We start from the raw sequence: 26,415 nt of genomic DNA, 5'->3' as shown, positions 1-26,415 counted from the left end.
AGCCCAGGGTTCCAATGCCCAAAGGCTGTAAAAACCAGCAGAGATTGTGGCTGAGTGACACCGAGGCTGCTGGAGCCCCAGGTAGTTCCTCTTAAAGGGCCCACACATGGATATTCTCAGACTCGCTCCCTCTGAGTCCCAGTGTTGGGATAGCAGCTTGAAATGAACCAGGGACACACGGGGAAGAACTAACTTCTCTGGCATCAGGGCAAGAGCTGGGGGCCAGGGGCAGAATTCTCCTAGAAAATAGTGCTGGCAGAAGTCATTGTTCCTTTGCTCAGCCCTCCCTGACAAAGAGCTGACAGGACAATATCTGAGTCTCCATCAACTTGGCTCATACTCTTCGCCTGCCCTCGTGATTCCCTGAGACCCCACCCCACCCAGCTGCAGGTTCATCCGAGCTGTTTTCCAGGGGCTTTCCCATATGAATGACCTGTCTTGGCTCATGCTTCAGACTTTCCTAAAATCTGTCAAACAAGCAGCAGCTGGCCTCAGCGTACCCCATACTTCTTGATAAATGGCCCCAGGACCAGCGCTGGTGGCTGCCTGCCTTGGTTGGTCTCTCCTGGACACCTGCAAGACAGCTTGGTCTCTCCTGGACACCTCCAAGATGAACACAAGTAGCAGCCATCTGCAGATCACTCTGTAGCTCAAGCCAGGTGGCCCCAGGCACAGGAAGTGGCTTACTTTATACCTCCCGGGAGGTCCAGAACCAGTGCACCCTGTGGTCCACTTCGGACCATGCCAGATTATAACCCTACCACCTCCACAAGCAACATACTCAAGGGGCAGACTCGCTGAGAACCACAGCCCCACTGAAGCAAGTCCTGCTCCATAAGGTTGGCTCCTGCACAGCAGCTCTTCAGCTGTAGTCACAGCTGGTCCTCACAGCCTATTGGCCTGAGGTCAATCCCTCCCAGAGATGCCAACAACAATCAAGGCTCAACTACAACAGGACAGTGCACACAGTCCACACAGGGGTGCACCTGAAGTGCCCAGCTCAGGTGACTAGGGAGGCTGAGCTGCTGGGCCCTACAGAAAACCTACTACACAAGGCCGCTCTACCAAGTCTGGGAGACATAGGAGCTTTATCTAATACATAGAAACCAACACCAAAATGCAGACACAAAGAAACATATCACACATAAAAGAACAGGAGAAATCTCCAGGAAAAAGAGCTAAATGAAATGGAAGCAAGCAAACTATCAGATACAGAATTCAAAACAATGGTTATAAAGATGTTCAAGGAACTCTGTGAGAACATCAGCAGCATAAAAAAGGACCAGTCGGAAATAAAGAATACACTAACTGAAATGAAGACTAATTCACAGGGAATCGACAGTAGAGTTGAGGACACTGGGAACCAAATCAAATATTTGGAATTTGAAGAAACAAAAAAACACCCAATCAGAACAGCAAAAAGAAAAAAGAATAGCAAAATATGAAGATAATGTAAGGAGACTCTGGGACAACTTCAAGTGTACCAACATTTGCATTATGGGCGTGCCAGAAGGAGAAGAAAGGGAGCAAGAAATTGGAAACCTAGATGAAAAAATAATGACAGAAAAACTTCCCTTACCTGGTGAAAGAAATAGACATACACATCCAGGAAGCCCAGAAAGATCCAAATAAGATGAATCCAAAAAGGCCCACACTAATACACATCACAATTAAAATGCCGAAGGTTAAAGACAAAGAGAGAATCTTAAAAGCAGCAAGAAAAAAGCAGTTTACTTAGCTACAAGAGAGCACCCATTAGACTGTCAGCTGATTTCTCAACAGAAACTTTGCAGGCCAGAAGGAAGTGGCAAAATATATTCAAAGTGATAAAAAACAAAGACCTACAACCAAGATTACTCTACCCAGCAAAATTATCATTTAGAATTGAAGGTCAGATAAAGAGTTTCTCAGATAAGAAAAAGCTAAAAGAGTTCATCACCACCAAACCAGTATTACAAGATATATTAAGGGGTCTTCTTTAAGAAGAAGAAAAAGATAAAAAATATCAACAATAAAGTGGCAGTAAATACATATCTATCAATAATTGAATCTAAAAATCAAAATAAACATGCAGAATAGAAACAGACTCATAGATACAGAGAACATTTTGGTGGTAGCTAGATGGGAGGGGGCTGGAGGAGTAGGTGAAAAAGGTAAAGAGATTTAGAAATACAAATTAGTAGTTATAGGGTAGTCATGAGGCTGTAATGATGCAGCATAGGGAATATAGTCAATAATATTCTAATAACTATGTATGGTGTCAGATGGGTATGAAATTTTTCAGGATGATCACTTTATAAGTTTTATAATGTCTGATCACTGGGGTGATATAATATTGTATGTCAACTATAACTGAAAAATAAAAAAATGATTAAAAAAAAAATCAGAAACAGCCTAACATGAGAATAAACTTTAACCATGGAAGGAAACAAACCATAAAAAACATTAGTGTGAAAATTGTCTAGCAGCGAAAATAAGATCACTAATCTAGGAAGAGAATATCCCCTGTACAAAAATCATATCAGACAAACTCCAAGGCTTCTTTTAGATGATACTATAAACTTTTAATATGGCTCTTAAAAATCACAAATGTCGCCCTGGCCGGTTTGGCTCAGCGGTTAGAGCGTCGGCCTGCGGTCCGGAGAGACCTGGGTTCGGTTGCCGCTAAGGGCATGTATCTTGGTTGCGGTTTGTCCCCGGCCCTGGTTGGGTCGTGCGGGTGGCAATCACTCGATGTGTCCCTTTCACGTCGATATTTCTCTCTCTCTCTCTCTCTCTCCCTCCCACTCTATCTGAACAAAATATCGAAAAATGTCCTTGGGTGAGGATAAAAAAAAAATCACAAATGTCTACGAACTAAGTGTTGTGCTTCAAATTCAGAAACACACTTTTAATCTGAGTTTTTAAAAAAATTATTGTTATTATGCAGAAAATATAAGACAATACTGAGGAAGATCAACAGATTAAAAAACAACACATAATCCCACCAATTCAACTCTAATTTTTCATATTCTATGTTTCTCATCAGACTTTATCCATTTTCCTTAATACTGTTAGTTATAATGATAGCACAGAGCATAGAAAACTATTATAATTTTTTAATACAATTATTTATATTGCTTTCAATGATATATATATATTTAAATAACCACTCGAGGATATTTTTCCATTTATCTTCAGATAGAGTGGGAAGGAGGGAGAGAGGGGGAGAGAGAGAAAGAGAAACATTGATATGAGAGACACATGAACTGGTTGCCTCCCACATAACCCCGACCAGGGCTGGAATGAACCACATGGAGGTATGTGCCCTTGACCAGAATCAAACCGGTGACTCTTTGGTCTGTGGGCTGATGCTCTAACCACTGAGCCAAACCGGCCAGGGCTACAGTGATATTTTTGATGGTATAACATCAGCTTTAAATAAGTACATCTTTTTCTATGACTTCTAAATAAGTTACTTAAGATTAAAAAATAAATCTAGATAATGATTAACCACCAGTTTTCAAAGACCATTCTCGAGTATACTGAACATCTCATTCTTTCCCTCAAGAAAAGAGTGTGGTTGTTGTTACAACCGCAGTAAGGGCACAAGAAGCACACACCTTATTCCAACATGATGAAATGCTATATCAGAAAACCACATTTCTTTCTTACATTTTGAGCAACACAGCTTATTTTTCAGCAATTCAACAATAATATTTGTCCAAAGATTGATGAGATATATACATTTTAGATATTTAATGAAATGTCCACATGAAGATGAAATTTTATTCTAAAATAGATAGGAAGGAAAATACAACCATATATTCACTTACCAGCCTTTTCCTTCTCTGAAATGCCTGGAAAAGCCTGAAAAAGAAAACAAAAGTTACAAAATTGTGGTATTATTAGAAAGAAACATAAAATAACACTATTAGGAACACAATGAAGTACCATAAATGAAGCAAAATTAAATAGAACTTGGCAATAGAAAACTGAGAAGGCAGAGGATCTGAGTAGACATTTTCCCAAAGAAGACATTAAAATGGCCAATGGGTACATTGAAAGATGCTCAACATCATTAATTATCAGGGAAATGCAAATCAAAATCACAGTGAGATATCACTTCACACCAGTTAGAAAGGCTGCTAAGTGGATATTACCAAGAAGACAAAAAATAATATATATTGGTGGGGATGTGGAGAAAAGGGAACCCCTGTGCACTGCTGGTGGGAATGTAAATTGGTGCTGCTGTTTATGGAAAAACAGTTTAGAGGTTCCTTAGATTTTTAAAAAATATTTTTCAATTAAAAGATTAAAAAAATCAGAAAGCTATATGATCCAGCAATCCCACATCTGGGTATATAGTCAAAAGAAATATAAAGAGGAAATCAAGGAGATATTTGCACTCTCATGTTCATGCAGCAGTATTCACAACAGCCAAAACATGGATGTGATATACAGTGGAACATTATTTAGCCACGGGAAGGAAAGAAATCCTGCTATTTGCAAAAAGTGGACCTTGAGAGCATTCTGCTAAGTGAATCAGAGGGGAGAAAAGTGGTTACCAGGGTCTGGGGCAAGTGCAGGGGGTGGGGGAGCAGGGGGCAGGGATGGTGGGGAAAATAGGGAGAGGCTGGTAAAAGGTGCAAACTTTCAGCTGTAAGATGAAGAGGGTCTGAGGATGTAATGTAAAACATGGTGACTACAGTTCATAACATTGTAATATATCATTGATATTTACATAGAGAGTAAAACTTATATGTTCTCACCAAAAAAGGGGAGGAAATATCTGAGGTAATGAATGTGTTAATTAATTATGATTTAAAAAAAATTTTAATTGATTTTAGAGAGAGAGGAAAGGAGAGGGAGAGAGAGAGAGAAACATCAATGAGAGAGAACATGGATTGGCCGCCTCCTGCATGCCCCCCACTGGGGACAGGGCCCACAACCTGGGCATGTCCCTAACAGGGAATCAAACCAGCGACCTCTTGGTGCATGGATCGATGCTCAACCACTGAGCCACACTGGCTGGGCTTAATTAATTATATGTAAAGAATTCTTTCACAATGTACACCTATATCGCCCTGGCCAGTTTGGCTCAGTGGTTGAGCGTCGACCTGCAGACCAGAGGGTCCCAGGTTCAGTTCCCGCTAGGGGCATGTATAATAAAAAAAAACAAAAAAACAATGTATACATATATCAAATCACCATGAGGTACGCTTTCACTATCTTACAATTTTGTTTGTCAAATTATACCTCAATAAAGCTGGAAAGAGAAACGAGAGCCGTGGAACTAGAGCAGTGACCCGATGCAGCTGTGATCATTCTACGTCGCCATGTAATTGTTCTCCTCTCTGAAGACAGGCTCATATTATCTTTGAAAGACACTGGCGATAAATGAGACTAAAACACTCTGAATTTGGGTAGAAGTTTTGGAGTTCATTTGTTTTGTCCTATGTTGTTCCTTCACGGCTCAGAACCCTCCTTTATGAAACGGAGATCAGGCCTGGTTCACAGGGCTGCCAAGAGGACGAACTGTAGTAGCTTCCGGAGGGCAGAGGTCCCCAGGAAAAGGCAGCTGCTCTGTCTGTTACTGTGGGCTTGGGGCCAATGGGTCTAACCCTCCCTGACATGAGAGGTTTAGTTCAGTTCCCAGCATCTATTGTCTATCATTATCATTATTAGAATGAGATGCTCACAAAAGACTTCAAAGTATACATGTCTAGTTCTACTCTTTGTGGAGATTCTAAAAATATTTTAGGAAGCTGAACTTTTGGTTCCCAATCACCTCAGTTATTCAGGTATGAAATACAAGTAGCATGAGGATAGTAACCTGTACTGGACACCTTTCGTAAATCTACCCGACCCGCTGGGATGTGACCCATTCTGTCCCACTGATCACACAAGACGTCCATGAGTGATGCTTCTTCCCTTCTTCAAGGAACAAAGTCCTTACAATTGGGATAAGAAAAGTAGACTCGAATGGGTAAATAATTTTGTTGTAAAAGAGAGAGAGAGGAGAAAGCGAGAGAAAGAGAGAGAGAAAGAGAGGAGAGAGAGGCTCAGTGCACCTGTGTCCTAGATCAGCCTAAGGAAATAGCATCCATCTTCACTCATTTCCAGAAATATTAAATATGAAGACACCTCTACTGTTGTGAGATGTTTGTTACTAAGGAGATCCTCACCTGTGGAATTTACAGGATTTGGAGATAGATGAAATTTTTCAAATAAAGAAAAAGTCTTTTTATGGATACAAAGTCTAGGGTTGTTTTGTTTTGGCAAGGTTGATCTAGAGTGAAAGTATATGTTGACTTGACTTCAAACTACATTTAGTCGTTCCGTCTTGTTCCCTGGGTGTTAACATCAACTCTGAATTCTGACGACGATGCAGCCATGAAGAGACTGGCAGGTCAGTAGGTGGCAGAGAGGAGTGTGCACCCAGGGAGCAGGGCGTCAGAGGGGCTGAGCAGGCTTTAAGCATTGTCCTTGGCATGACTTCATTTACAGCAGCGTCATCTGATCTTTCTCTTCCCTTCTAGAAGAACTCTGATTCTAGACCCCAGGAAAGCTATTTTCTCCCTTTATAGGAAAGTTACCCTACAGTTTTGGTGATATTTGTTTAGTTTGTATGTGTCTTTTTGGAAAGGATTAAAAAATGGAATTAAATCCATACTGTGTTATATTTTAAGCCTAGCTCCTGGATTATCCCCCTTCCTAGAGATCACAGGTTTTAAATGGGCTTCTCTCTTTTGTGAAAAGAAAATAAACAAACAACAAAACAAAACAGAAACCCTTGCACTGACCAGATCGTAAAGGTTGGTGGTAGGTAATTAAAGGACGTTTAATGAGAAAGTTCCTCAGTATACGAATAGCTAACGCTGACTGTTCTTAACACGCATGAGGCACAGTTTTGAGCTTTCGCCTTCGTAACCTCACTCATCCTGCCAACAGTCCCATGAAGTCCTGGGAAGAAAAGCAGCTTCCGTGAGCTCACAGTCACACGGAAGCCAGACACAACCACGGCATGCTGGCCTCAAGTCACTAACACCGGTTTCAAAACACCAAAGAGGGGAAAGATTTGAAGCGATCCCCATGGCAAGATCTTGACTTAGATAACAAAATATCTGTGTAGGTATAATCGTACCAGACATTTAGAAAGTCTAAGCAAGCTCTCTCTTGTAGCTAAGGCATTTAAGACAAATTGTTGCCTTGCTCCAAATCACAACTTGACCAGTGACAGGCCTTCCATATTTTATTCTACTTGATTACAAAGTATGCAACTGAACATGTATAAGTAAATATTTAATAAAAATGTTAATGGCCCTGGCCAGTGTGGTTCAATTGGTTGAGGATGTCCCATGCATCAAGAGGTCATTGGTTCAAAAACATGCCAGGTTTTGGGCTCAATTCCTGTTAGTGGGTATGTGGGAGGCAGCCTATGGATTTGTCTCTCTCATCGATGTTTCTCTTTCTCTCTCTCCCTCTCACTTCCACTCTTTTAAACCAATAAAAACATATATTTTTATTTATTTTTTATTTTTTTATACTCACCCGAGGTCATTTTTCGATATTTTGTTCAGATAGAGTGGGAGGAAGAGAGAGAGAGAGAAACATCAATGTGAAAGGGACACATCGAGTGGCTGCCACCCACACAACCCAACCAGGGCCGGGGACAAACTGCAACCAAGGCACATGCCCTTAGCGGGAACCGAACCCGGGTCTCTCTGGATCTCAGGCCGACACTCTAACCACTGAGCCAAACCGGCCAGGGCAAAACATATATATATATTTTTTTTTTTTTCTTTTTTTTTTTTTATCCTCATCCGAGGACATTTTTTCATTTTTTGTACAGACAGAGTGGGAGGGAGAGAGAGGAAGAGAGAGAGAGGGAAACATCGATGTGAAAGGGACACATCGAGTGGCTGCCACCCGCACGACGAACCAGGCCCGGGGACAAACTGCAACGGAGGTACATGCCCTTAGCGGGAACCGAACCCGGGTCTCTCCGGACCGCAGGCAGACGCTCTAACCGCTGAGCCAAACTGGCCAGGGCAAAACATATATTTTTAATAAGTGTTAATGAGTGGCGTTATGAAGCAAAAATATTTTAGCTTCCATACAGCCAACGCTAATACTTCATGGAGCCAATGCCAAGTACTTTAAATCTCACCACATTTTGCATGATTCTTTAAACTACCAAAGCTCACTTTCATTAAATAATTGCAATGGCCATATTATGATGTCGAGCAAGGGAAGTGAAAGTTTAATGTAATGCAGAATTTGATAACTTCTCTTCTAACGTGAAACCACATAGCAATAAGACCTGGATGTCCCTCAGCTGATTTACCTTTGAATTTAAGGGAGAACTGTCTCTTTAGAATATGGTTTATAAATAATTGCTTGAATTTGTAAGATTTCCCAGGGATAAAAGGCATTATAGAAAAAAAAAAAAAATACTGGCACTTGGTTCTCAATTAATGAAAGCTATTTGTTGATTCTTATTACATGCCTCACATTATTCTACGTACAAAAACTTTTACTAAGGTTTTCTTCTTTGTGGAACTCATACCCAATCAAAAATACATGAAAAGATAAAGAAGAGATCCATGCAGTAGATGCTAAATGGTGTGACATTAAAAGGACTAAGAATGTAGTAGATAATTGAAATGAAAGAGTTTTCTTGGGCCTTGAACCTTCAGGAAGGAGGCGCTGGTCAAGGGTCTTTTTGCCTTGACTTCTGAGAAGGCTGGCTAGGCTTGGGGACCATGTCCTGAGGTTCCGGAGTGTTATGTCTGTTGCTTAGAAAGGACGTACCATGCAAGCTGGCTCTAGAGTCTGGTACACAGTAAGTGTTCATCAAACATTTGTGGAATTAAAATACCAAATGCATATTTGTATGCACAGTTTAAATAACATGTATGACTGCTGCTTATGAGAAAGCTCCTATAAAAAGCATATTTTTGAATTCATTAGGGGCTTTTGTTAATAGCTGCCATATGTTTCATTTGAACTGTATCCTCAGGAAGTGATTTAACATTTCTGGCAATAAAGCAATTAAATAGGATTTTCCTGCTGGCCATATGGGTTCGCTGTAACTTCATATTTTCTTCTTTCATTTCTCAATGGAACAAAGAGAAATCTGCTAATAACTTTCAAATGAGAGAAAAAAATAATTCATAGTCTTTTGTTATTCTTCTTCATGATAGTGAAATGATAGAATAAGAACGTTTTGTATGGTTATACTGACCCTCCAACAGTTCTCCATATGTAAAGATTTTCATTGAAGTTAATCTGTTAAGGTGTTTTACAGCTGAATTTTTAAAAAGCCATTTAAGAGAAAGCTTTTTAGTAAGAGGGGAGGAAACAATTTGCTTTCTCTTAATGAGGTCTTTAAAAGCTGTGTGTGGGAGCTCAGGCTGTGTGTGAGTATGTTTGTGTTTTTGAACGTAAAAAATGATTGGGGAAATGCTGATTTTGACATGCCTTGCGGAAATGTTGTAGACATATGTTGATTCTTTTGGTCTGTGCTCGGATGGCTTTCTGCACTTACAGGAGGACCACAGCTGAACGCCTTTTAGGAACTTACACTAACTACATAGAGGCTGCTAACATAAACAGGAACACAAGTTATAGATGTCAAACCTGGATCTTTTAAAATACAATGACAATTGAAACATTCTAATGGATCCAATTTCTTCTCGATGATTTTAGGTGAAAATTGAGATTGATTTACCTCTTTAATATGTTATTTTTTTCTTAATATGCCATGTTCCTCACTTATATAAAATTTTTCCTCTTAGATTTTGGGCATTAGGACCATAGAATATTTCCACTAGGAAGGCCCTTTCAAAGCCAACCCCTTCAAACAATGGACAGCTACGATGGACTGAAAGGCTCCACGGTGGGATCCATTTTCCTCTTGCAGGAAGAAGCACAGTGCTACCATTAATTTGTGCTTTCTCTCTTTATAGCTAGTGCTTGTTTTGCATGTTTTTAAAAAGATTAGAGATGTTCACACTAGCATTTATAGAATATTCTGATTTGCTCTATAGAGATTTCCTCCATTCGCCTTTTTAAAAATTGCAAGAACCAGGGGTAATGTATTCCCTTCCTTTAAAAACATTCACTTTTGTTCCCACAAAAATATCTTACAGAGAAATTTAAAAAAGGGTAATTATGCCCTTAGAAATGTCAGGGAAACCTCCCTCGGTGGTGGAACAACCTCTGTCTCAGATGAGGACACAGAGCCTATTGTGGGTACAATGGGCAACAGGAAGAGTTTGGGGATTCACATTTTTGGGGGAAGATATGAAAGACAACATAAAAATAGGTGCATTGGAAAATGGGTTTGTTTCCACCTCTTTATTTAAACTCTTTTGAAATCACTCCAGTCTGCGATATTATTAGCCAGTCAATGATTTCTTTTTGCTTTCATTTGAACAGAGAAGTTCATTGAAAAGCTGTCTGATTGATAATCTGGTATCATCCATTTTGGTTTACAAAGTGCTTCTCTAGCTTTGAGAGTCATCATTCTCTCATTGAAAATATAGGCTCTTATTTTTTGTTGTTGTTGTTATCCTCACCCGAGGACATCCTTCCATTTTTTGTTCAGATAGAGTGGGAGGGGGAGAGAGAGAGAGAGAGAAACATCGATGCGAAAGGGACACATCGAGTGGCTGCCACCCGCACAACCAACCAGGACCGGGGACAAACTGCAACCGAGGTACGCGCCCTTAGTGGGAACCGAACCCGGGTCTCTCTGGACCACAGGCTGATGCTCTACCCGCTGAGCCAAACTGGCCAGGGCAAAAATATAGGCTCTTCTTGGTGGAGGGAATTTAATATCGTTTAGTCCTGTTTCCCAAACTACAGCACTTTGAATGCCACCTTTACAATTTTTGCTGTATACATGAATCATCTATAAACAATTTATTTAATAATATTTTAAATATTAACTTTAAATACATGTCAGAGGGGAGTTGGGGGACTGGGTAAAAAGTGAAGGAATTGAGAAGTACTGATTGCTAGTTACAAAATTATCATGGGGGTGCAAACTACAGCATAAGAAATATAGTCAATAAAATTATAATAACTATGTATGGTGCCAGGTGGGTACTGGAAATATTGAGGGAAACACTTTGTAAAGTATATGGTTGTCTAACTGCTCTGCCATGTACCTGAAACGAATACAAAGTAATATTAAATGTACACTAATTGAAAAATATACATCATTGAGAAAATTTTTAAAAACTTCCTTTTTTTTACTTGACTTGTTTTAAATAATAAAAATAAAATGCATAAATTTATGGGTTTAAATTTTTGGTTATATTATTCATAATACACATTAAAATAATTACAAATTTGAAATGCTTATCTCACTATTAGCTGATGTACACCAATAGTCTATGTAACCATACTTTGGGAAACACTCATCTAATTCTAACCTTGTCATTTTGCCTATGAGGATTCTGAGGTCCAGAGAGATTAAGTGACTTACCCAGTGGTTCAGGATGTTAGTTGGTCAAATGGGGATTAGACTAGAATCTGGGTCTTAAAGTCCTGTCTATTATTCCATTACTCATAAGACTGATGCAGGCAAAGGTCATCAAGATTTATCCCTTTTAGTGTTCAAGATCCTGCTTTAACTTAGTTTCTCAATCATACAATGGAAGATACTGGAGATTCATTTCCAGAGAAAGAGATGACGTGCTGGTATGAGGACTGCTTCAAAATACACATACTTACAACCAAAGTAAAGTAAATACATGCATAATTACCCATGGAATATAGTCCACGTTGTGTACCCTTCTTACTTGCAAAAGGAATTTGACATGTCTTATTTGATAAAAGTTGTCAGCCACACTGAGGAACTTCTTTTTTGCCAGGGTTATTGACTGTAACAACTGTCTTTGCAGGTTCCCAGACCAAAGTGATAGTCTCTGGTGTAGAAATTTGGGAGCTCAGCTCAAAATAGTTGTATGAGTATTTAAACAAAGACAGAGTTGATTCTTAAGGGATGTTTTGATGCTGATCACAGGCTCAGCTGTAGCCACCTATGAGCAGAGGTGGGATGGACGTCTACTAGATGTAAATGCAGCTTTCAACAAAATACTGGAATTCGAGATACATGTATTTAAAGCTGGTGACTGACTCTCTTCAACAAACTCTACACAATATCTCATTCCATGATCACAGCAGCTGGCTAAATATTGAATTTAAGGCTCTCTAACTCCTGATAAAACTCTGGTTAAGGGCATTTTTACTTGGAAATATGGTTTAAGAGAAAAAATATATTATTATTCTAATAAATTTTTTTTTATCCTTACCCGAGGCCATTTTTGCATTTATTTTGAGATAGAGTAGGAGGGAGAGAGGGAGGAAGAGAGAGAGAGAAACATCGATGTGAGAGAGACATATCGAGTGGTTGTCACCCACATGACCCCAACCGGGGCTGGAGACAAACTGCAACTGAGGTACATCCCCTTAGCAGGAACCGAACCTCGGCCTCTCTGGTCCATGGGCTGACGCTCTAACTGCTAAGCCAAACCGGCCAGGGCTCTAATTAGATTTTTTAAAAACAATCTAGATAAACAAAAAAGCCCATGACTGGACTCCTCAGCATATATTGAAATTCTTAATTATAATGCTTCTGTATCTCCTCCAATCAATCCACTGTTGATAATATTCAAATGTGTTTGAGATATAATTTCATGATATGAATTCCTTTTAGAATTTAGCAAGTCATGTCTCCCTTCCCAACTTTGTTATTATGAAAGTTTAGTACTAAGTGATATGTTGAACTGGAGTAACCATAATAACCTATATTTTGATATAATCATTTTACCCTTTATATAGCTTTATATAATTTTGAAATTTTATTAATCCTCTTATTTGTGACTTTCATTGTAAGTTGCTCTTTTTTTGTAAATATGTAAGTTATGTATTTTTAAATGTTTTCTGATTTTATGTTCAACCTTAGTAATTTTGGGAAAAAATCATTACTAAAGTACCCAAATATGTTCATAAATTTCACTAGCAAAAAATGGATTACTTTTTTCTTCTTAGAGAATATATATATATATTTCAATTTATGAGTTCTTCACAAGTATTCTTTTATTATTTGCTAGGCTGATTTGCATATAGCACCCATTTAGAAATATTGACTGAATTATTCAAATAGTGTGTTTTTTAAAAAGCCTGGTTTACGACAGATCATGATTAAGGAGAACCATAGACATACAGACTTATTTTTTTAAGGAAAAATGACATTCAAGATAGGTGACTTACTCAGTGAGCAACTGACTCAGAATGACCATATTTCTTGTTGGATGATGTTAACCAGCAATTCATCTGCCCTTCAGTGTTAGTTAACCTTTGTGTCCTTTCATTCTTCCTAGCATCCCTCACAATGGAGTTTTCATTTTGTCCATGCCCTTACTCTTCTACCCCTGTCACAGTTTTGTGCTGGTGCACAGCCCTCCTCACTGCATCTGATGGACACTGCAAAGGCCCCTGTCTCCGCTGCGGCCCATCCTCTAGCACTGTGCGCCTGCAGATGCTTCCCCGTCCTGGGGAGCTCGGCTGGGGGCTGGGTGCTATGCCCTGGGACCTCACCTCTGTGCCCAGGTCTGTCAGTCTGTTAACAGGCACGGTTGAGTAACCGCTACCTGAGCCGTCTTTTACCAAGTGCTGTGGTGACACTCAAAGAAATAGAAGATATGCTGCAAAAATAAGGAATCTAACTGCGAATTCAAGACTGCAGACCAAAACAGAAAATGGTGGGTGTGAACAGGTACTAGGTTCCTTGCTGCCACTCATCGGCTCTGTGACTTTTGGCAAGTTTCTAGAATTCTCTGAGCTCAGTTTCCTCATCTGAAAAAAAAAAGGGGGGGGAGTGGGGGTAGAAATAATACCTACATCTCAGGGCTATTCGAGGATTCATTGAAATACTGCACAAAAGGGGGTCATCACAGTACTTGTCCCAGAACTCCCTGTACGTAAATTATTCCCGTTGTTGGATTCGTCTTTACGACATGGAAAAGTGACTACGTATTTATTCTGAAATAATGCAAAGCAGCATAGGCTGCCTGTCTCGGCCCCTTTCTCCTCCTTCTGTCAGATTAATTTGTTTCCTCACGTTCATTGCTCCTTTATTTATTTTGAACTATTTGTAATTCTTTTCTATTATTTTGAAGAAAATATTTCTTCTTTTTTTGGTCAACTATTTCCCTTAAGTGTTATAAAGCCCAGTCTGGAGGCTACCATTCCCAGCCCCCACCTTCGATTTCAAGCCTGTCACCAACCGTTACCAGGTAGCTCGGTTCTCTGCCCCTTAGGTACAGACAGAAACGCTGTTCATCTTGGGGCCTTACAAAGAAGCTCTGTCTCCCAGCTCTGTGCAGCCAGGAGCCCAGGGCCTGAGGGCGTATGTGGAAGTGACCCTTGTACCAGAAGATGTACAACATTTATCTTCTGCACTGGTGGGACCTTTGGGTGACCTCTGAATGGCAGAGCATAAACTGGGGACACCACTTACATTTAACCAGAGCACCTAATGAGATTTACATACATACTTTTTTTGAACTAAAGTGAATTTTATACGCAATTCAGAAATTAGATTTACTTTATACTTTTATTTATTTTAAAATTTATTATCATTTCATATATTTATTATTATTTTTATACTTTTATCCAAGTCTATGGACTATTACTCTGGTTAATAGACTTGAATAAAACTATAGAGGCAAAATATTTGGGAATGATTTAACACAGAATTGCATATAATATCTACCTTACAAACAAAATAACTTGCATTATGAATGTATTTGTTTTGTGTATCTTCACTTAGTCTCTTAGAAGGCTGAGCAATAAAGCATTTCATTCATACTAACTTGACCGGGTTAATTACTACCAATTATACTCAAATATAAGCTTAGATTCATATCAATAATTCAAAACCTGCATGTTTCTCTGTAGTACCAACAATTTACTAATATTTTCATAGTTTCATGACTTCTACTTTAAAAACCTTCCCACTTACAAATACCTGCACATGCCTCTGTATTACCAACAATTTATCAACATTCCTACAGTTTCCTAACTTCCAACTTAAAAACCTTTGACAGAACTAGGCTTCATGTTTGAAACTCAAAACATGTACCACTAAGTCAGAACAGCAAAATGAATACAGATGAAAACTACTTTAATTTTGTGTGTGTGTGTGTGTGTGTGTGTGTGTATATTCCTTTAGGACAAACTAGAACCTTGTTCATTGAACTGGAATTTATTCTTATCAAATGCCACTTCATGTAACTGGACTCCTGGCTGGGGCCCGGAAACACGTTTGTTACAGGGAGACAGCCATTGCAGTGGTGATCACTAAGAAATTAGATTCGAAATATGTATCTCTTGTGTGCTGTAAGCCACGGTGCCTTATTTACACCGTGACCCCGGCTCAGTTAAAATACAGAGGCCACCGTACCGGAAAGTCGGCGTGTTCGGACGACCTGCGGCGCTCTGGAAGCTCAACCTTTCAGACCTGAGATGGACAGAACCCGCCCCCCGTGACTGGGACCTAAGGAAGGACGTCTTAGCTGCTGCCAGGTTTCGACAATTCGCCGTAATAAAGCTTCTACAAACATCTGTGTGCAGGCTTTTGTGTGGACGTAAGTTTTCAACTCCTTTGGGCAAATACCAAAGAGTGAAGCTGCCGGATCGTATAGCATGAGGATGCTGAGTTTGGGAATGTTCATTTTTGGATGACACAAAATTATAAATAGTTGTATTAATGTCAGTCAGGGTGGGTTTGTCTTTCCGGCTCCTACAGTCTTATCTAGTAGTGTGGGAGATTCCTGTGCTGAGAACAGTTTTCACTTTAATATATGGTCACATGTGGAAGACGACTAGTGATAAACAGACTCTTTCCCCAACCCTTTCCCGATGTAATCTAAAAATCACCTCCCTTTTAAGCGCAGCAGGCAGGTTGCTCCCTGGTTTAACAAAGCGCACCCAGACCCAAGTGGCTAGGGACAGCGAGCTCCTGATTTCTGGTGGTGACGAAGTGTCTGCCCTGCTGCCCTGCTGGTGGCTTGGAGTACCAGCCAGTTTGCTCTGGTGCTGCAGCGGGACACACAGAGCCTGGCAGGGCTGGAGGATCCGGTCAGGCGGATGGGAAACATGCGTATGAAAAGTATGTGGGGAAGCGAGGGGAGGGGCCGTTCTGCCACAGGGCTTTCATCACTGAACCTATGGTATGAACATCTATAATGGTTATGTAATTGTTGGGTAGCATTTTTTGTTTGTTTGTTTGATTTTTGCAGCAATCACAGTTCATTTTAACAACTCCTTTAACTTTAAAAAGTGTCGCGGTTTGGATGATAATTTATATGGAAACACTGTGTATGAACTCCACCTACACCATCCCACGTCCCTGGTGTCCAGGTAGGTTGGGCCTCTGGGGAGCTCCAGTAGGGGAATATAAGGGTGTGATACTGTGATTTATAACAAGAAAAATATATGTGGTCTCCCTTCTGGCACAGAGCTCCTAAAACACTTGGAATTTCCTAAGTGATGACAGTGGTAAAGGTGTCTTTTGCTATGTTAATGATGTGGCTTTTGGAAAGCACCTAAGGATGGGGGCTGGTTGCTAGTGGAGCCAACTATGTGATGAGAGGGTTAGAACTTTCAGTCTTGCCCCTCTTCTCCCCTCCTCTCCCCCTCCGGAGAGGAGAGAGGACTTGGAGGTTGAATTGGTTGCTAGTGACCAAAGATTTAATCAACCATGCCTCTGTAATGAAGCCTCCATACAAACTCAGAAGGAAGGGGTTTGGAGAGCTTATTGTTGGTAAACAAATGGGAATTTGGTAAGATTGTCTACTTAGAGAAGGCATGGACGCTCCATTTCCTCTCTTTAACCAGTATTCAAGTAGGTAAACTGTTTCTCTGAGTTCTGTGAGCAAATTAATCAAACCCGAGGAGGGTGTCATTGAAATGTGAAATTTATAGCTGGTTAGCCAGAGCACAGGTGGCACCCACACTTTTGATTGGCATCTGAAATGGGGGGTAGAGGGCAGTCTTGTAGGACTGACCCCTTAACACGTGGTTATCTGATGTTATCAGCAGGTAGGTAGTGTCAGAATTGGGTTTAATTATAGGACACAAAATTGGCGCCGAGAGAATTGCTTGGTGGTGTGGGGGAAACACTCTCTCACATTGGAAATTGGGAGAGGGGGTGTTTTTTTTTAAAGGAGGAAGGAGTGTTTATTTCCCTAGATCTTAACTGGGGATGTGGCTTGAACTTGTTGTATCCTTCCATCCAAGGTCATTGCAAGGCAGCTGACGTGGCAGACTCTTCCCCCTATAGGTTCTGTTAACTGCTTCTTTCTCTTTGGGGCCTTGAAGTGATCACAGCTCAGTGGTGACTAAGCCTTCCTGGTTACTGCCCTATCCCTGTGTTTCTTTTACCCCACTTGGAAAACAGTTCCTTTGTAAGTATTCCTTCCCTGCGTAATCCCTTCTCACATTTTCCTTCTATTTCCGATTGGAGTGTTGGTTGGTACACCCCCATTCCTTCCTTTCTTCTATGAATGAGCATGGAAATTTTGTTTTTCTTCCTGCCTCCCTCTCTGTTGGGGGTTATGTAGGGTATAGATTGTAATAAGTGAAAAAGTGTTATGAACCACTGATGTATCTTAAAAGCCTATCTTAGTTCCAGAAAATTACATTTCAAAATGGGTTAGTGAATTCTGAGCCTTCTGTGGAATAATATTTGTGGCACTGATACATTTTGAACTTAGGCTAATTGTAAAAAGATTACAATCATTGAGTGTAAGGAAAATTAAGTAATAAAATATTAGCCACATTTCTGTTGTTTTGTTAATTCTCACCCAAGGATATTTAAATAGAATAGAAGGGAGGGATGGAAGGAGAGAGAGAGAGAGAGAAACATTGATGTGAAAGAGACACATTGATTAGTTGTCTCCTGTACAACCCAGCCTGGGGCTGGGTACCAAGCTTGCAACCCAGGTACATGCCCTTGACCAGGAATCAAACCTGTGATCTTTGGTCCATGGGCCAACACTAATTACTGAGCCAAACAATCCAAGGCTAGCCACATTTTTGTTTATAAACATAGACAGAAAGATAATTAACTAGCAAGTATGCAACCATTAGTGTCCAGATTGAATTGCTTAAATTCTAATTTTCCATATAAAAGTTATTACATGTTTTTGCACGTTAGTCATAAAAGTACAGACAGCATGGTTAATTGAAATTTACATATACCTGTAGAAGTTAGATAAAATTTTGACTTTAGCATCAACTAAATGTTTTAAAAATATATTTTCAACAAATGTTTATTAAAGGCTGAGTAGAATATAATAGATAGGCAGAGAAGGCAATTATTTAGAGTTCTAGGAGAAAAGATAGGGATGAAATGGTTACCATTGTAATTAGCTAGTTATTAATAATAGGAAAGGAGCAAAAGGAAGGCCAGACATTATAAGCATGCCCATCTGGGTAGCTTCACCAGGAAGCTGCAATTTCACACTCCTCAGGGAACCACTAGTATATTCCCTACAAATCACTGGGGAAAGGGGTCCAACAAAGGGTAGATGGATGTATTGCAGTAAAGTCAGGGTGACATAGGGAAGGTGCCTGTCAGTCCAACCTGGGAACAGAGATCGCTGGCTAGAGGAGATGGGGCCACTGAAAGCCCTCAAAATTTGGAAACACATAATCCCCCAGACAAAGGAGCTTGCTCTCTTGTGGCTGGTGGCTCTCTTGGTACTCTTGGCTCTTGTGGCCCTCTTGCACTTGCCCATATGGGCTCCGTAACCATGTGGCCCTAGAGGCTGCATGGCCCATGGCCATGTGGATCCCACATGCAATAGACTGATGGACTACAACTGGGGGCACAAACTAAGCTAGCCTGGTGCTGGATTGGACTGTGCCCCAACATGGAGCAAAAACTCTGAACAATGGCTTTAATCCTAGTTCTGCTGAAAGCAAAATGGGAATTCTTCCTTGGCAGAACAAAGGAAAATGATATCTTAGAAACACGGGATTTAACTCCATGCAAATACATGCCACTCATTGTCCCATGCAAGTCTCAGAAAATTATTTTTCTCATGATTTAACAAGAAGCCCACTTCTCTCAGCAACAGATGGGGATAAGGAGTGCTCTCCAACAATAACAAAATGACCATGTTCAGCACTCTTGATCAGTATCACTAAAGAACTAATGCTCACATCTGTGAGAGCTGTGTATAGTGTGTGTGTGTGTGTGTGTGTGTGTGTGTGTGTGTGTGTGTGTGGAAAAGCAGGGTGGGGGACCCTGAATTAAAGACACTAGGTGGGGTCAAATAGGGGGAGAGAATATAGAAGAAAGGGAAAAAGTTTGAATCAGGACTTTAGAAGAATGAAAAGAGGGTTGAGAAAGGATCATCAGAGAAATAAGCTGCAGTCAAAAGAGAATGTAGGCTCCTCTTGGGATAACTCTAACCTTTGTTTTGGGTGCAACTTCATCCACTGATCTATTTTCTGTAATTAACAAAATAAAATATTTGGCAGCATGATTTAAGATAAAAATATGAGAACAACATTATTATTTCCCCCTTTTCAGGATTAAAATGTAGCAGGATTCCCACAAAAGTATCACCGCATTTACTTAAAATGCAAAATGTAGTACTAGAAAGGAATAATCTATTATTTATTCATTTATTTTTAATTTAAAAATATTATTATGTTTATTGATTTTTTTAGGGAGAGAGATAGAAACATTGATGTGAGAAACATAAATCGACTGCCTCCTGCACGCCCTCTACTGGAGATTGAGTCCGAAACCCGGGCATGCACCCTGACCGGAATCACCTGGGACCTCTCAGTCCATGGGACAACGTTCAATCCACTGAGCCACACCAGCTAGGCAATAATATATTTTAAAAATATTCAGGGTTAGTAATCTATATGCGAAACGGGAATAGTCAATAAAGGAACTAGAGATTGTAAAGTTATTTCAAAGTGAGAGACCTAAGCAGTTCAGTGCATCTTAGTAACAATGAGGCCCTTTTGTCTTTCCAATTAACCACTGCCTTTTTTAAAAACAGGAAGTTACTATTACATGAACCCTAAATCAGGAGGTTAATTCATCCAGTTCTCTGCAAACCCAGAGGATTTTCTTAAATATCTATCTATCTATCATCTATCTATCTATCTATCTATCTATCTATCTATCTATCTATCTATCTATCTATCTCTATCATCTTTCCCCCTCTCTCCCTTCCTCCCTCCCTCCCTTCCTTCTTTCTATCCACCCGATCAGTCTTTTTTTTTTTATAAGAAACACTTTTTATTTAATTAAAAAAAATTTTTTTTCTTTATTGATATTAGAGAGAAAGAGGAAGAGAGAAGTAGAAACATTGATGAGAGGGAACATCGATTGGCTGCCTCCTGCATGCCCCGCACTGGGGATCAGGCCCACAACCTGGGCATGTGCCCTGACTGGGAGTTGAACTGGCGACCTCTTGGTGCATGGGTTGACACTCAACCACTGAGCCACACTGGCTGGGTGAAAGAAATACTTTATAAAAAAAAATTGGCTGGTATTTGCAGGCTCTCCTGATAATGATTCACAACAAATCCACATGGCCCAAATAAATGAGATGACCTGTTTTTAAAGTGTCTTTTATAGGAATTCAGTAAATGTGTTACATTTTCTGGTAAACCTATTTTTAATTTCCCAACTCTTTTCTTTAGTATTTGAGTCAACAGTTTTATTTGCAAATAATACTTTTTCACATATTCTTCACTCTGGAAATATTGAGTACTAAAAATTAAGGATTTAGTGAAGTAGACCTGAAAAATAAATTTGAATAAAATATTTTTATTCAAATGTATTATTTACATTATTTACATTGGGGTTTTGAACTTCTTTTTAAAAAAGAACAATAGTAAATTTCCTTTATAATGAGCAAAAATTTCAAATTTCAAATAAAATTTCTTTCATTAAATGCTTAGTTAATCAAAACATTTAAGATACTATTTACCGGCTGTCTTAATTGGTAGCCATTGCTGGTGAATGCCTGTGATCCTTTTTGCTTTGGAAGACAACCATGTATCAATTGATAAAATAAGCAAGTAATTGTTATATGTTTGGAAGCTCTTCGTTCTACTTCAAGTACAAGTACTTCAGTGTGTTTATGTACTTGTACCCCTTATAAATCTTACTTTGTTGGACACAAACTGTTAACTTGAATTTTGATGTTTATGTTGATTTCATTTGGATCTGACATTCCAACATATAATAAACCCCAAAGGATTTAAACTGGGTTTCTAGAGACCTCAGATCTAGACCTATAGCCTTAACAAGGTTAAACACTGTAGGTCATAGCTTTCTTAGTTAAAAAGTTTAACTTATCTTTAAAGTTCCAAATTTTAAATAATTCTTTGTTTGTGCTGAAATGTCTGCATTTCTCTTGGAAATGTCTGTCAGAAAAAACAAAACAAAACAAACAAACTTAGCCAAACTGAAACCATATGAGGTCTAGGAAGTAGTATTTCTTAAAAAAATTTTTTTAATCCTCACCCGAGGATATTTTTCTATTGATTTTTTTCACATAGAATGGGAGGCAGGGAGGGAGAGAAAGAGAGACACATCGACTGGTTGCCTCCTGCACAATCCCAACCAGGGATGGGCATCAAACCTGCAATCCAAGTACGTGCCCTTGACTGGAATCAAACCCGAGACTCTTTGGTCCACAAGCTGATGCTCTAACCACTGGGAAAACTGGCCAGGGCTAGAAAGTAATATTTCTTTACTGCATAGACCTCATATAGTGTAATGGTTTTACTATATGTCCACAAATTCTTTGATACAACTCTCTTTAAAAGATAGAGCCTCATTGCCCTCCCTAATAGAGAATGGCAGAAGTGGCGGGTGTGTGACTTCTGACAGGGTGTGTTAAAAGGCATCACAGGACAGCTTGCACTGGCATAAACTAGTTCCCATGTCATGAGGACACTCAGGTCATCCTACATGGTTCACATGACAATAGCCATGTGAATGAGCCATGTTGGAAACAGATCCTCTAGTTCTAGTCACGCCTTCAGAAATCTTGACAGCAACTTCATGAGAGATGCTAAGCTAGAACCACCCAACTAAGCTGCTCCTGAATTTCCAACCCATAGAGATGATAAATGTTCACTGTTATTTTAAATTGTTAAATTTGAGGGTAATTTGTTATGCAGCAGCAAATAACAAATACATTTACCTATATATTTAAATGAGGAGCTAATGCTATCTTTTGTACACATCTGCAAAACTATACCTAAATTAAAATCTATCTATTTCCTAAGGAGCTAGGTTTTTTAGAGCTCCTTTAAAAGACTATTTGATGTTCAAAGATATTAATTTACCCTTAACATAAAAAATACAAATGTTTCCTGTTACAGTAAAATAGCTTTGTGTGTGTGTGTGTGTGTGTGTGTGTGTGTGTGTGTGTGAGACCTACTGAAAGATGGCCTCTCTTCTTTCATCATTTTTTGCAGTTAAGCATCCTGCTTGGATTGATGGTCACATTTTAAGTCAAAATAGGAGTTACATACAATATAATAATTTCTTTCTACCCTTAAGGAACTTAGACTTTCAACAATATGTGATGTGAGCATACATTCATAAGGTCTTCATACCGTATTGACATATATACAGAGCTAAAGTAATGCAGCAAAATGAATTCCATATTGTTATTGAATATTTATATATAATATTTTATTTAATCCTCACAGAGATCCTATGAGGCATAAGATAAGCCCTTAACTAGTTGGTGGTATTATTTCTTTTGAAAATAAGTATTATTTTATGATTATAAACATATCTTAGCAACTTTAAAAATACAGAGAGACTTCCCTGGCCAGTGTTCAGTGGTTAGAGCATCAGCCTGTGGACTGAAGGGTCACGGGTTCAATTCCCAGTCCAGGGCACATACCTGGGTTGCAGGTTCCATCCCCGGCCCTGGTCTAGGTCATGCCAGAGGCAATCAATCAATGTGTCTCTCTCACATCAATGTTTCTCTCTCCTTCCCTCTTTCTCTTCCACTCTATCTAAAAAAAATATCAATGGAAAAAAAATCCTCAGTGAGGATTAACAACAACAAAAAATACAGGAAGGTACACTAGTGTTATATTAGTGCAAATAAATCCAGCAATCTGGCTTATGAATTATGTGAGACAGCTAATGTAGCTCAATGCATCTAGTGTTGTGGCTTAATGAGAGGTATCACTGAGCCAGGTAGGAACAAGTCTGTTACTGGAGAATAGCAAATACAAAGTCCGACAAATCAGACTGGATTTTTTTTGTCTTACCAGAGAGAGACCTACCTATGTTTTAAAAATTGTTGTTTTTCTTGCTCAGATGTGCTAAAAGGGAGCTCTCTAGAGGTACCATAGAAAGCAAACTAAAGATTTTTAGTAGCTCATATATTGGGGAACATGTAGTACACATGTCTCTAGGGCAATTCTTTAAAAGTGACTTTAAAATAAGCTCTAACTTTAACAATAGAATACAGTTTTCTTTTTCTTTTCTATGTTAATCTGAGTAAGCCCTGAGCTTCCAAACCAAATTCAAACCATGTACTTTTATTTATTAAATGAGAAATGGAATTTATATATATTTCAGATTAGAATCTTATCACACAGCAAGCTGTTCTGACGTCTTTACTGAACTTGAAAAATTTGCAATTTAAACCAACCAAAAGGCAATTATAGTGGTGTTTTCCTTGATAAATCTCAAAGATGTTAAGTTTGAGTCTTACATGCTACACACATGTACTATGTGTACAAGGCAACTGGTAGGGCACCAAGCAGTCTTTTGACAGTACTCCGGTGATGCTGTACAAAGATTATTTACCATAAGATATTCCAAGGGATTGATTTGTTTAAGCACTAAATGCTAAAATATGTATTGAGTGCTAGAAATCATGTAGGCATATGAATGAGCTACGTAAAACACACAACGAAGGCATTCACTGGAAACAAGGATCATAACAGAGAATGTTATTTGTTTAGGATCCTGTAACTTATGGCAATTATTTCTAAAACCACTGGAAAAACAACAACAACAAGAACAGAGAAATCTCAGAAGCTGATCAGCCCCGGCTTTTTGCTTTTATAGCTTGTTTGAGCTCTGGAAGGCCTGGGAGGAGGCAGGAGTGAGGCTAATGAGCTCTGGGCTTGCAGAGGAGGGCCCGTCCCTCGAGGAGACGGCTGGATTACTTCTCGTACGGCAAGAAGGGATAATGTGATACACAGAAAATGTTTTCTCTTGCTTCCAATAGTCATACTGAATTGCACAATACTCCTACAACACTCCTCAAACACAGAAACATCTTCTGGGACAATACTTGTGTATACACACAGGAGAACGTCCGAAGGCCACAGAAGTCGCTCTGCTGCGTGCGGGGAGGCTGACGTGTGGGTGGCTTCTGAGGCCTGTTGGTAAGGTAGGGACATAAACGCGGCAGGCTGTCAGTGACAAGTCTCACCAAGTAACAGCCTTTCACATGAAGACAAACAGCTGCTGAAACTCTTTGGAAAATGCTATCGAGATTTAAGAATTCACAGGAAAAGAACTTTGGCACTCTCACAGATGAAGGTCGGGACTAAATATTCTCTGGGAAAAAACATTGTCTTCTTGCATCACATTTTAAAATATGCACTGGTTTACATTTATTCCAAATTAAAGTAAAAAAAAAAAGGCTCTATCTGAGTAAGCTATCAACCACTTATTCAATATATACTAAAAACTTGGTATTGCCAGGCAATGAGGAGAATTCTAAAAATTCCTAGTTTCAGTGAACTTGAGAAGAGAGAGAAAAGGTCGTACACATGCAAATTTCACTAATGACTCAAGAAACTGAGAGGTAATTTTGAACAGTAAGAGAATCCAGCATTTTCATTAAGGAAGGCTTTTTTGCACTTTGATAGTTCGGTGAGTATTAGCTGACCTCTCCTTAAGTTGAGACATGCTATTGTAGAACATCCAAAGCCTCACAAAAAAGTACACATCATTATGTCTATATCTTGTCTATATCTTGTCAGTACCAACTCAAAAGCCATCTACTGCTTTCCCTACCTCAACAGGAGCCAACTTTTTAAGTTGAACAAGCAACACTAGCCTCCAATATTGTTCCTTCACTAAATCCACCAAAAGGGCCTGACAAATAACTTATGTTTAAGTAATAAAACACAGTAAAATGGACTTCCCAAAATTTCTTTCTCAGATTAGCTAGATCAGTAGTTCTCAGACTGGAGTGTGCATCAGAATCACCTGCAGAGCCCTAGTCCCAGAGTTTTTGGATTCAGTACATCAGTAGATCTAGGGTGGGGCTAAAGAAGGTATATTTTCTCTAAGTTTCCAGATGATGTCCCTGCTGCTGCTTTGGGGACCATACTTTGAGAACTGCAGAGCTAGGTGAATACACTGGTTTGATTTCAGTTCTGAAAACAGAACCTGTGGTTGGAGTCTAGTGAGTGATGGAAAAGGATGGCACGAGATGATGCTATAGAATTAGGTGGCAACTAGGTTACTCAATACCTTATAGTTTATGTTAAGCACTGAGACTCTATCCATGATTTGTTTCTTTGTTTTTTAATCCTCACCCGAGAACATTTTTCCATTTTTTGTTCAGATAGAATGGGAGGCAGGGAGAGAGAGAGAGAGAGAGAGAGAGAGAGAGAGAGAGAAACATCGACATGAAAGGGACACATCGAGTGGTTGCTACCTGCACGACCCAACCAGGGCCAGGGACAAACTGCAACGGAGGTACGTGCCCTTAGCGGAAACCGAACCCAGGTCTCTCAGGACGGCAGGCAGACGCTCTAATCGCTGAGCCAAACAGACCAGGGCCCTATCCATGGTTTTTAAGTAGATGAGTGATGTGATTTCACTTGCAGTTTTCAAAGATCCTCCTGCCTATCCTGAGTAGGACATATTGGGAAGAGGACCAGAGTCAGTGTTAACAGGTAAGAGAGAACAGTTTGGGGAAAAAATGACTGTTGCTGAGGTCGTGGCGCTAGTGATGAAGAGGGGGAGAAATGTCAGACCTAACTTATATTTTGGAGGCCGAATCACCAGCAGGTACTTGGTGATGGACTGCTGGTGGGAGTGTGGAGAGGCAGCTGACAAAGAAGATGCTCAGCTCCTGGCGTACAAAGCTGAGCTGACGGAGTACTGGAGGTGGAGGGGCCTGCTCGGGGGGGTGGACTGGGTCGTCACAGAGCTCAGGTCGGTGTCAGATCAGCCCAAGGAGAGACAGCTCAGCCTTTTAAACTGTTAGTAACAGGAGGGTGGAGGTCAGAAGAGAAGTCAGGGTTGAAATTTAGATTTGGTGGGACCTAAACCCGGAGAGATGAGGACTTGATGAAAGGGACTGGGACTGG

The 26,415-nt window shown here is 39.8% G+C and overlaps 1 protein-coding gene across 1 annotated transcript in view; it reads right to left on the bottom strand.

Annotated features, from left to right (window-relative positions):
• DLC1 (DLC1 Rho GTPase activating protein) overlaps window positions 1-26,415 on the bottom strand; it is a 390,131-nt gene that overhangs the window by 202,194 nt on the left and 161,522 nt on the right. The window contains exon 5 of the mRNA XM_036250146.1: window positions 3,816-3,849. Within this exon, the coding sequence (XP_036106039.1) occupies window positions 3,816-3,849 (34 nt within the window). The remainder of the gene's footprint in view (window positions 1-3,815; window positions 3,850-26,415) is intronic.

Source organism: Molossus molossus, unplaced genomic scaffold (genome assembly GCF_014108415.1).
Source record: "Molossus molossus isolate mMolMol1 unplaced genomic scaffold, mMolMol1.p scaffold_m16_p_9, whole genome shotgun sequence".
Taxonomy (NCBI): domain Eukaryota; kingdom Metazoa; phylum Chordata; class Mammalia; order Chiroptera; family Molossidae; genus Molossus; species Molossus molossus.
The sequence above is the reverse complement of the archived record's forward strand: the minus strand, read 5'-3'. Positions and strand labels throughout refer to the sequence as shown.